At 55.9% G+C, this 10,966-nt stretch overlaps 2 protein-coding genes across 2 annotated transcripts in view; one reads left to right on the top strand and one right to left on the bottom strand.

Moving 5' to 3' along the window:
- Nucleotides 1-2,852, top strand: part of VOLCADRAFT_121478 (uncharacterized protein) — a gene marked incomplete at its 3' end in the record, with an annotated part of 8,684 nt that extends 5,832 nt beyond the window's left edge. The window contains exons 11-14 of the mRNA XM_002955973.1: nt 761-888; nt 1,698-1,851; nt 2,257-2,346; nt 2,691-2,852. Coding sequence (XP_002956019.1) covers nt 761-888; nt 1,698-1,851; nt 2,257-2,346; nt 2,691-2,852 — 534 coding nt within the window. The remainder of the gene's footprint in view (nt 1-760; nt 889-1,697; nt 1,852-2,256; nt 2,347-2,690) is intronic.
- Nucleotides 2,853-6,518: 3,666 nt separating this feature from the next.
- Nucleotides 6,519-9,478, bottom strand: VOLCADRAFT_119249 (uncharacterized protein; the record flags this gene model as incomplete). Its single annotated transcript, XM_002955919.1, has 5 exons — nt 6,519-6,691; nt 6,749-6,854; nt 7,372-7,925; nt 8,543-8,871; nt 9,344-9,478. Coding segments are annotated over 5 exons (1,296 nt in total), but the record flags the coding sequence as incomplete, so codon positions are not given.
- Nucleotides 9,479-10,966: the final 1,488 nt, after the last annotated feature.

The raw sequence follows: 10,966 nt of genomic DNA, 5'->3' as shown, positions 1-10,966 counted from the left end.
TGGGGAGAGAGAGGGGGGAAGAGAGGGGGGAGGGAGAGGTGGGGAGAGGTAGAGAAAGAGGTGGGGAGAGAGGGAGGAGGGAGAGGTGGGGAGGGAGAGGTGGGGGGGAGAGGTGGGGGGAGAGAGAGGGGGGGAGAGAGAGGGGGAAGGGAGAGGTGGGGAGAGAGAGGGGGAATGAGAGAGGGATATGAGAGAGAAGGGCAGGAGAGAGAGGGGGAGAGAGAGGGGTAAGAGAGAAAGAGAGAGAAAGGATGCCTGTGCGCGACGATCCTGATGCCAGAGTCTGGATCGGTCGCCGTGTCAGTAATGTGAAGAAGGTATATAGGCTTTCGTCTGACGTGACTGTGTGCCTCGTCTGATACACCCCCCTGTCCACCTTGTAAACCTGCGTGACTGTGTACCTACGTATGCATGTCTGTGAACTCGCCGGTCGCCGTGGCGCTAATAGATGGACGGATTCATGAACACAATTCATGAACACAAAACCCCAACAAGCCTCGTTAAGAACTCCCTCGTTTTCCTCTAGGCTCCCCAAACATCCACCCTACCCTCCCTTCCCACTCGTCCTTAGAGGCACTGACTAGAGCTTTCTCCTGCGTCCCGTTGCTGCTTTCCTTTGCTGCCACTGGCTACTGACCGCCTGCTGTTACCCTCTGCCTGCTGTTGTTGTTCCTGCTGCTGTTGCTGTTGTTGCTGTTGCTGCGGTGGTTGCTGCTGCTGTTGTTGCTGCTGCTGTTGTTCGCTGTTTCCCCCCTGCGAGAGGCAGGTTTTCCCCATGTTTGGCTTTGGGGGGCAGTACCAGCGCAACCCAACCAACCACTGCTTCCCGATGGGCACCCCCCCGGATAGCACCTGCATTGGTGTGGCGGGGCTACTGCAGGCTTACAGGTAAGGGGTAGGAGGTAGGAGGTAGGGTCAGATAAAGTGTGTGTGTGCAGTTCGTACTCGACGGGCTACATGTACCTGGTGGGATGTGGATGGGGACGTGGGTTGATGTGGCCGAAATGAGGTTGGTGACGTTTTGACCGATTTCTGGATTGATTGAAACGGTATGAAACGGTTGGTCGTTGGTGCGTGCGTTCTTTTCGCCGATGTATTCGTCGCTCAATAGTGATGCAGTACGTTTTATTGCAAGCGGAGTACATTTTGGTGCAAGATGAAGTGCAGATGCAGTTGGTTGTTGGTGGGGTGTTTGGGGCGCAAGCAACAACACGTCTCGAGGATGCGCGGGGAGAGTGAGTGTGTGAGTGAGTGAGTGAGTGTGTGTGTGTGTGTGTGTGTGTGTGAGTGTGTGCGTGAAGAGTACACAGCTGTTCGTTTATATAGTTTGAATTCTGCATGCCAATGCCAAGTCAGCAAGCAACGCTTGTGTGTCCAAAAACGCTGAGGTGATTCGGGATGTGCCTCCTCCCTCCCGGGGTTCACGTACACGCAAAACCGCAACGCAGTCCCCAGGCGGACTGGGGCCTGGTCCTCCCCACCCACCCACTCCGCCCAACTAACTGATCACCTTTCAGACAGACAGACATGTCTGCCAAACTACACATCAACCAATTACTTACCAATCTACCTACCTACCCAACGAAATAACTGCCCTCTGCATGTTGCCCCACCTACCGGCCCTCCCTGCCCTGCCTCACCACCACATCCTTATATTGCCTAATTAGGAACTCGCCCCGTGCCCCCGCTTCATTCAGGCACGCGCTGGGCACGTGGAAGCTTTCCGGTCCGACCCTCTTCGCGCCAGTGATCCGAATGGCGGCTGAACGCGCTCGCCTGACGGTGGCAGCCAGGCCGCCTGTGTACACGGTACTGCTAATCTTGACGGATGGCGCGATCATGGACATGACGGTAAGTGGCCTGGGCCTTGCGCGGGGCGGCGGAAGCCTTTTTTGCCTTTTAGCTACTTCCTTTGCGCGGGAAAAAGGAATATGAATTGCAATCCAGAGTGCCGTACCAGCTAAAGAATAAAGTCGATTGAAATGTTGTTTTGTTCTTATTACGCGACCTCGTTTGAATCGTTGAGGTCATGTTCTCTGTTGTCCTGTTGTGACTTTTGATGGCCTGGCTGGCTGCCTGGCTGCGTGGGTGGCTGGCTGGCTGGCTGGCTAGTGGTTTGGGAGAGTGCAAGTGACCTTGCGGGGAAGCATCATGAGGATGATGTGATCACGTATTTGGGTTTTGCTTTCCCGCGTGCATTGCATGAGTATGTATGTATGTATGCATGTATGTATGTATGTATGTGTATTCCCGCAGGATACGATTAATGCCATCATTGATGCCTCAACCCTACCGCTGTCCGTCCTCATTGTTGGCATCGGGCGGGATGACTTTGGCGATATGAATGTGCGCCTGGGCTGAGGGGAAATGCGGGGCCTTGGGGGGGGGACGGAGGGGGGTCCGGGAGGTGTATGTGTCTATGTGTGTCAATGTGTGTGTGTATGTATGAGGGACGTGTGAAGGAAACAGTCCATGGCAACGTTCTCCTTTGTGTTGGACCAGCGCATGTTGGCCGGGGACGTAGCATGGCTCTCTTGAAGGTTCGGATCCTCATGACGATGGCTCTTGGCCTAACCACACAGAAAAGTTAACAGTGTCATCCCCGCACTTGAGAAGATCCGAACCAACCCAGCAAACGAAGATGCTCGTCCGCCTGATGACGTGTCTGTCCGCATGCCGTGCACGCGCAGAAACTGGATGGCGACCGCACGCGCCTTTCAAGCGGCAACCGTACCGCGGTTCGGGACATTGTGCAATTTGTGGAGTTTTACAAGTACCAGGGTGACGGCGTACGGCTGGCACAGGAGGTGCTGCGGGAGCTGCCCGTACAGCTACTCCAGTACATGAAGTAAGCCGTTTGGGGTTGGTGTCGCGTTGTTTTTACAAAGTACAAAGTGTTTTTGTGCATCTCTCGCGACCTCCCTCCTTCCACATGTAAAGGAGATGGCGCGGGGGGGGGATGTTTCCCCCTTCATCCCCCCGCGCCCGGACGACGCGTCAGGAAATACACATCGCGGTGTGCACACCACACGGCGCCTGTCCAGGGGCGTGGGTGAATCCTGTAAATTTAGCCCGCTTAAGTCTTTACACTCGGTGCAAGAAAGGGCCTCCTAAGTCCAGGCATGGCCGCCTAAGCCAAACGCTACGTTGTTTCAGAGGTCTCAGACGCTTGACAGGGCACTGTAAGGCTGTTGACGAAGATGGGGGGGGAAAGGACGAACCGCAAACGAGTGAAGCTGCTGCCAGGGCAAGAGTGTACCAGACGTAGAACTGACCGAAAGATGCGGGGGGGGCCCAAACGGTCCTCGGCTGGTCCAGACACGCGCTCTACGACAGCTCTTACTTGCCAGCTACACAGCAACAACAATATATGCAATACATGCAAAGTGCATGTGCCGTTCCTTTCTGCGGAATTTCTTGTTTTGTTTAGGAGCACTTGGCCCAGGGGATCGCTGTGCCAGGAGAGTACTTGACTACCCGCAGAGGCGGTGGTCGCTGATTTGAAAACAGCGACTTTTCCTGCAAACCTCTCCTCCGCCGCGTCCGTTCCCACCATCACCTTCGCTCCGCCCTCCTCTGTCCCCCACCCTTCCGCACTTCATACCTTCCCGGAATATAATCTCTCTGCTGAAAGCTCCCCTGCTGGTGTAAAACTTGGGTTCTGTAGGGCCAACAACATACAGTGCCCGCAACCTCTGAATGCGTTGCCTACTATGGCAATGGCAGCGCCGTCAGCGCCGCCAGCGCCGCCAGCCGCCGCCATCGGCCAGCAAGGGTTGCCGTACGGGGCTATGCCGCCGGCTGCTTTTGTTGCGGACGGGAGTGTTCTCCCTTGACGGTTTGTCCTGGTCGGTCGTCCATGCTCATGCTAGGAGGGCACAAGGTGAAGGTGGGTTAACGGAGCGAAAATTGCCTAGCGAAATGTCTGCGAGTGTACGTGTTTTTTTTATATATGTGTGCGCGCGCGTGTATGGTCCTAAGGTTACACAAGTATCTATCTGACCGGGCCTGACGACACTGGCCACAGAGGGACTGCTGCCCAGCCCCAACGGAAACACCGTGCGTGTATGTGTATGTATGTGTGTGTGTGTGTGTGTGTTGAGAACCACCCGGACTGAATTTGTTATCTATTACTCCTTGATACTCGTTGGTCTACGGCACCTTGGATGTACGGATGTACGGATGCCGGTACAGGGTCAAGTGCGGCATGGCGAGTTTGGGCAGCAAAGTAATAATGCTAAAGCGATGGTTGAGCTTTGGGTCACGGCCGTAGTACTTGTCTAGTACGAGACATCGTATTGTGTTATGCAAGTAGTACGATGTATGATGTTGTTACAGGGTGGTATAGCTTCGCCAGCGGCCCCCTTTCCCTTGGAGGCAGTTCCCTGCTCTCCCCTGCGAGAGGGGCACCCTAATCCATATTCACCCCATCCGACTTCAGAATGTATTCGTTGGGTTCTGCAACTCACCACCAGCATCCAACCAAATCTAGCGGATCAACTTTTTCTTCTCTTAGTGTGTTATGGGGGGAGGCGGAGGCGATCTGGATGCGGCTGTGTGTGTGTGCAGAGGCTCTCGCCGCGAGAAAATGGCGGTGTGCTGATGGTGTGTGCGCAGATGGATTCGGGGAAAGAGGGCTCCCCTTTGGGGGACCCTGGCGTCCTCAGTTTTCACCAGTCGAATGCCACAGAAAACATAGCAGCAGCAGCACCAGCACATCACCAGCAGCAGCCATGCGCCGCCTCGTCGTGATTTCTTTGCGTGTGTATGCTTTTACGCTCATGCACGCTCTGCGGGATGTGTCTTCCTCATCCTCCAGGCGTTCTGGAATTTGTGACTTCTTTTGTTTCATGACTCCGACCTTGATAATGGGGGAGCTTTTGATGATGGGGGGGGGCGTTTGATGATGGGGCCTTGCCTTGCTTTTGGCTTTCTGCGGGCCCGGCGGCTCTACCCCGAGCAGATGGACCGTTAGTCCTGCCGATGCCCTGCCAATGGTTCATCATCGTGCGGATTTTTCTTTTTCATGGTGGCGGTTTTCAAGTCCGAAGCGGAGTGTGGTGGGCTTGTGGCGTTTTGTAGTCAGCACACAGGCTTTTTTTCGTGGTTTCGATACCGCCCCGCGTCGTTGCGCTTTTCCTTCCTTCTCTTTCCTGTTGCCGCTACAGCTTATTACGTTTTTCTGTAGCAGCTGTAGCCGCTCTCCTTCGCCACTTGGATATGGTCCATACTGTCCATAGATAAAGCACTGTCGTCCTTGAAGGTGCGCGTTTGCTTATAGAAAAGCTTGCCCGAAAAGGGCGGCTAAGGGGATTTGCGGGGGTGCCAATCGCGGTGTCCTTACGGTTGCGTATTTGACGGTGTGTTTTCTAAGCAATATCGCACGACTGATTTTCAGGAAAACTTTGACCTGCGCCCGGACAGTCCGGCATGACAGTGGAAATTTTCGTGACGTGGTCCGTTATTTGTTACTGCGTATTAATGTGTGTGATGGTGCAATACGGGGGCCCAACAACCAACTGCAAAAGGGAAAAACAATCTCCGGAGGTGGAATCAGGCTCTCTCTGAAAGGTACTTTATTGACGGTATGGCGCGAGCCTCGACAAACAACGACAATGAGGTGTGTGTGTGTGTGTGTGTGTGTACACGCTGTGCGAAGGTTACAAGTATCTATCTGACAGGGCCTGATGACACTGGCCACAGAGGGGCTGCTGCCCAGCCCCAACGGAAACACCACCTAAGCTCTCTCCCGTCCGCGGGAGAGAGGCGCGTGTGTGCGCGCTGGTCCCTGTTGGTGACCCTCCTATGTATTATATGTGCACACGCCTTAAGATTTTATGTTTCCGATTTCGTTGTGTGTGATAGATATGTGGTTGTGCAGATTCATCTCCTTCTGGCCATTTGCGCGGGCTCGGCGCAGTTAGTACTGCACAACCGTTTTCCAATGTCCATTCCAATCGAAGTTGTTGGCCGACGCGGGAATCGATCCGCGGTCCTAGCGCGGGGCACACGTGTTGTTGTGCGAGCAATTTTTCATTTCCTGGAACCAGCAGGAACGTGCCTGTGATGTTCTTTCTATCCTTTCTACGATGATATGAGATAAGAAGCTTTTCGGGGGCCTATCCCCATCCTCAAGAGACTCCATTTAAATGGATGATGTTACCACAGACTCGGCCGGTCCGAAAAACCGGTGTTCTTGCGTTGTGCTGCAGCCCGTGTAACCCCCAGCCAAGCACTTCATTATATAGACCATGAAATGCGTGAAGACTTGTTTGTTCCCTGTTCGTCCTCCTCTTGTTCTCGTTCCTCATTCGTTCAGCCAACAACGGTGCGCTACTTTATGGTACGGCAAAGGTACGACAAGCACAGTCCCACAGCCCCTCATGTCGCACCGTCCGACAATACGGTGTGCCAGCTCAGTGTAACTCAGTGATGAGAACGGTCCACCCTCTCGACGGACCCTTCAGGACACGGGGCCGGCGAGTTTGCTTAATTAGGCAAGTGCAACGACCCGTGGGTCAGTCCTCATCAAAATACTTTTCCTCCGCGTCCCGCGCCTCTTCCGCCAGCCAGTCCCCATCCAGAGACGCGTCCTTGTCAATGGTCTCATAATCCACATATTCCCCGTCCTGGCCAAACAGAAAGCGACTTTGCATCTCCGACAAAAAGTCGCGACGCATTTGCGCACGATCTGCGGCAGATGGCCGAGCCCGGCGCCGCGGCCGCGGCGCGGCTGCGGCACCCGCACCTCCCCCACCCTTCCCATCTCCCATGTCGTCACCGCCACCGTCTTGATCGTCCTCCTCCGACTCCGCTGAACGATCCTCCTCCTCGTCGCTTTCGTGCTCGGACATCTGTACGGACATTTGCGGAGTGTACGACACGGCATCCGGTTGGATGATCTTCTTGGATGGCGGGGAGGAGGGGAAGCGCCCTTCTGGAACAGGGGGCCCTTGCGCGACCCGTAACCGTCCAAGAGGTATCGTACTTAGCGCCATCAGCAAGCACACATCATCCATCATGCAGCCGTGAGCTTCGCAAGTTTCCTTCTTCTGCAATCTTCTTCCGGCCTCAAGCGGGCTGGACTCGGCTTTCAAAGCGCGCGCACTTGATAGGTAAAAGGGACGTCGTGGTAAGGAAAAGGTGCCAAAGATCAGAAAGGCATGCCTGGCAAGTTCTGTTCATCAGCAGTGCTGTAGGTGTGGCGTTATGAGCACCGTTGGCAATACTGTCCTGTAATGTCCACGGACACAACATACAGCATATAAACATAAAATGCGATACAAAGTATCGCCAGTATCCCTGGTAGGCTCGCCAGAAAGCCCACTGTAACAACCACACACAAAGTTGACCGACCGCGAACACGCACACCTGCTCGTCCTCTTCCTGCTGCTCCTGCAAACGCCGCATGACCAGCTGCGCCTCATCGTCTTGTCGCATCAAAAATTCGCTGAACAACAAGGTGCTGCTATTGCGCGCCGCCGCGGCGGCGGCGGCGGCGGCGGCGGCGGGACCGGCGCTAGCAGCGGCGGCAGCGGCTCCCTGACGGCGACTGCCGCCGCCACCGCCGCCGCCAGCACCCCTCATAACAGCTCCCGTACGGGCACTCGCTGCGCCCCTGCACCCGGGCAACGCCTCCTCCCCCCCCACCTCCATCTCATCACCGCCATGAACCTCCCCCCGTCCTCTGGACGCGCCCACGCCTCGACTCCCCCGGTATAATAGCCCCTCTGCCGCCGCAGCCGCCTCCGTTGCAAGTCGTCGCGATGTCGTCGTATCAGCCGCGCAGCCACCCGGGATGGCTCTGCCCGATGTGGCCGCATGGCCGCGTTCCGCACCCCCAGGCTCCCGCAGATCCACGCAGGTCACCAGAGCTCGCTGCAGGGCAGCCGCCAGGCAGCGACCGCCCAGGCCTCCCCCCGCTTCTGCGGCGGACGGACATACAGACACACACCGATATGATATCGAGGAAGGCAATGCAGGCGACAATTGTACGGCAAGCGGTTTAGGTACGGCAGTCGTGCGGATGTGTGTCTCTCTTGTTTTTGAGGCCTGATGATACAAAAATGCTGAGAGTCCGGTTTCGTATTTCATCTCCCCCCGCCCCCGCGCGTGCGTCTCGTCACATAGCGCCAATACACACCGTACTACATGTCGCAGGCGCGAGACGATACACGACGACGTGATGACGCCCCCAGGTGAATCTGGTTTTTGGCTATGGATGTGTATTTCTAGCACGCATGGCTTGGGTGTGAATGGATCCTCTTAACACCCTGAAGCACGTGAATCCATGCACGTGGCGTGCAACCCCCCCCCCACGCCCCGTCAAAGCTCTTTTCCCCCCTCCCCCGCCGGGCCTCCGGTCCAGCCTTCAGGTTGTCTCTCTTCCTGACCCGGCTCCCACCCTCTCGCCGTTGCCTTTGGCTTGACCCGGCTCCCGCCCTGCTTCTTCGGCTTGGGGACCCTGGTCCCTCCGTCCGCTCCCCAATACATGATGCTGGGTAGCCCAACACCACAAGCTGACACGGAGTTTCCCCCTCACCTTCCGCCGCTACCGAATTTAGATCGCCCCCTGCCGCCATGGCAGTTGAAGCCGCCTGCTCCGCTTTCCCTAGCTCCTCGCCCTCCTCCTCTTCCTCCTCTTCCTCCTCCTCCATCATTCCCCCCTCCGTCGCCGCAGCAGCTGCAGCTGCTGCCTCACGGCGCTGCTGCTCCAGTTCCTGCTGCTCCTCCTCGTCGAACCGGCCAATCTGTTGATAGTACAGCAGCGGTGCGCGGTGCCGCATCGCGTCATCGCTGAAGTACTCCCCCTGCGCGGCCAGCCGCCGCATGGCCGCCAGTCGGCGGTTCTTAACACGGGCGGGTAAGCGCCTAGCAGTAGCAGTAACAGTAGGATTAGCAGTAGTAGCCGCAGTAGAAATAACAGTAGCAGCAGTAGCAGTAGCAGCAGCAGGAGCAGTAGTAGCAGCGGCAGGAGCAGGAGAAGAGGCCAAGGGCAGTGGCGCAGTCAAATGAGTTCGGAAGAGGGACGATGGCGAGGGAGCAGAGGCGGCGGCACCCGCCCGGGGTGCTCAGTTCGATACCTGTCCTGGAGGGCTTCGAGGACCTTCTGAGGGGACTTGGTGCCGCTTCCGCGAGCAGCAGGTCGCAGCACAGCACCGGGGGTACCCCCTTCTCAATCTCTCTCTACCTACCTACCTACCTACTCACCTACCTACCTACCTACTCACCTACCAACCTACCTACCTATCTATCTAACTATCTATCTATTCTATCTATCTATTCTATTCTATCTATCTATCTATCTATCTATCTACACCCGTAGACGTGCTCAGAACCTTACCGGGGGTTGGCCGCCTGCTCAGCCGCCGCCATGCGTTGAGCCGCATAATAACTCAGCCAGTAGTTCACCTCAAAGTCGGCTGAGCGCAGCGCCTCGAAGTGGTTGAGCTCCTGGCTTTGGAGAAGGGCGCCATACCTGCCGGGCGAGCGGGGCGCGACGGAGGAAAATACACTCTTTTTACAGTTTTGCGGGAAGCACGTGCAAACGAGTGGCCGGAATAATGGGAGAGTTGAAAAGCGCCGAAAGCGCCGACTGCCAACTGTGGAGGTTGTTCGAGCAGAGCAGGAGGAGGTTGGGGAGGGAGAGGGTGTTGGGGTTTTCTTGAGGGGAGGTTGGTGAAACCTCTAGGAAAGGAAGACTGTCTTGGCGATACACCCTCCCCCCCTTTTAACCCATCGGACGGGTTGGTTTAACATGCACGAGCATGTAGTGAGGCTATAGTGGACGCAGGAAGGGTTGCGCAGACTGAGGGGATGCGGGCAATGCAGCGGGGCTCGAGGGGTGATAGACGGGGCACCCCCCCGGCGCGGGCAGCATCGGGGAGTGGATGGGGTTTTTGATGCATGCTGGACGTTCTCTAGGTCAAGCAAAACCCCAAGCCCTCAGGTCAGCGGAATGTAGTCTTTTCTGTAGTCCGAGACCTTGCGAGGAAGGCTGCAGGGTCCTTCTGGAGCAACGCCTGCAGGTATGCTAAGACGTCCGTTGCTGTCGGCGGCCGGGCAGTTTCCTTGTACAGGCTGCTGGGCAAAGGCAGCTCCGGAAGGTCCGTTAACCGCTCGGTGATGACGATCGCAGCACCCGGCGCTATACGCCCGGATGATGATGCTGAGTATGAGGTAGTCGCATTTTCCCCGGACACACCCGACATGAGGCGCACAACAAAATATATACGGGTTTTGTTGCCGCAACCTGCTGTCCAAACAGTTTCGGATATCACCAACAGATTTTACTATGGAATGTAGCTGTACCATCGAGTATTGAAACTACGCTTGTCCTGATAATATTCACGCTTGGATCAACAGTGCACGAGTGCACGACGACGATTTACGAAATCGGCCTCGTCGGCTTGTTTTAGATCGTGTAACACTACTGTGTAATTTGTCCTATTTAACGCATACTTTAATCTTTTGTTGTTTTCTGTTTGTATAGAAGGCTCCCAACTTAGGTTCTCTGACGCCAGTCTTTTTTTCCACATTCCGAGGCATAGCTGTAAAGTCCTTGTACTAAGCATTGATGTCGAACAAATGGTGGGAACAAACCAGGACGACGACGGGTAGGGCACATCTGCTTCCCTTGGAAGGGTGGCTATAAACCTTATGGAGCGCGGGCCCTTTACCGCAGGACGTGGGATATTTAGCCAATACAACCCCGACTCCATCAAGGAATGGGTAGAACGCGAACGGAAGTAAGAAGATGTTCGAAGGAATCCGTAGCAGCGCTCAAGCTTACATGAAAACTGTGCGCATATGCGTGTGCAGATTACCACGTCAACCTCCTGGTCCTCCTCCAAGCCTTCAGGAACTTCGTTTGCTGCAAAAGCCACCTCCTACCCCCGACGGGTGGGTTCTGCGCGGGAAAGTTTTTCAATCCCAGTGGCTGGTGTTGCACACCTGTGGTGGGAAG

Source organism: Volvox carteri (genome assembly GCF_000143455.1).
Source record: "Volvox carteri f. nagariensis unplaced genomic scaffold VOLCAscaffold_56, whole genome shotgun sequence".
NCBI lineage: Eukaryota > Viridiplantae > Chlorophyta > Chlorophyceae > Chlamydomonadales > Volvocaceae > Volvox > Volvox carteri.
The sequence above is the reverse complement of the archived record's forward strand: the minus strand, read 5'-3'. Positions and strand labels throughout refer to the sequence as shown.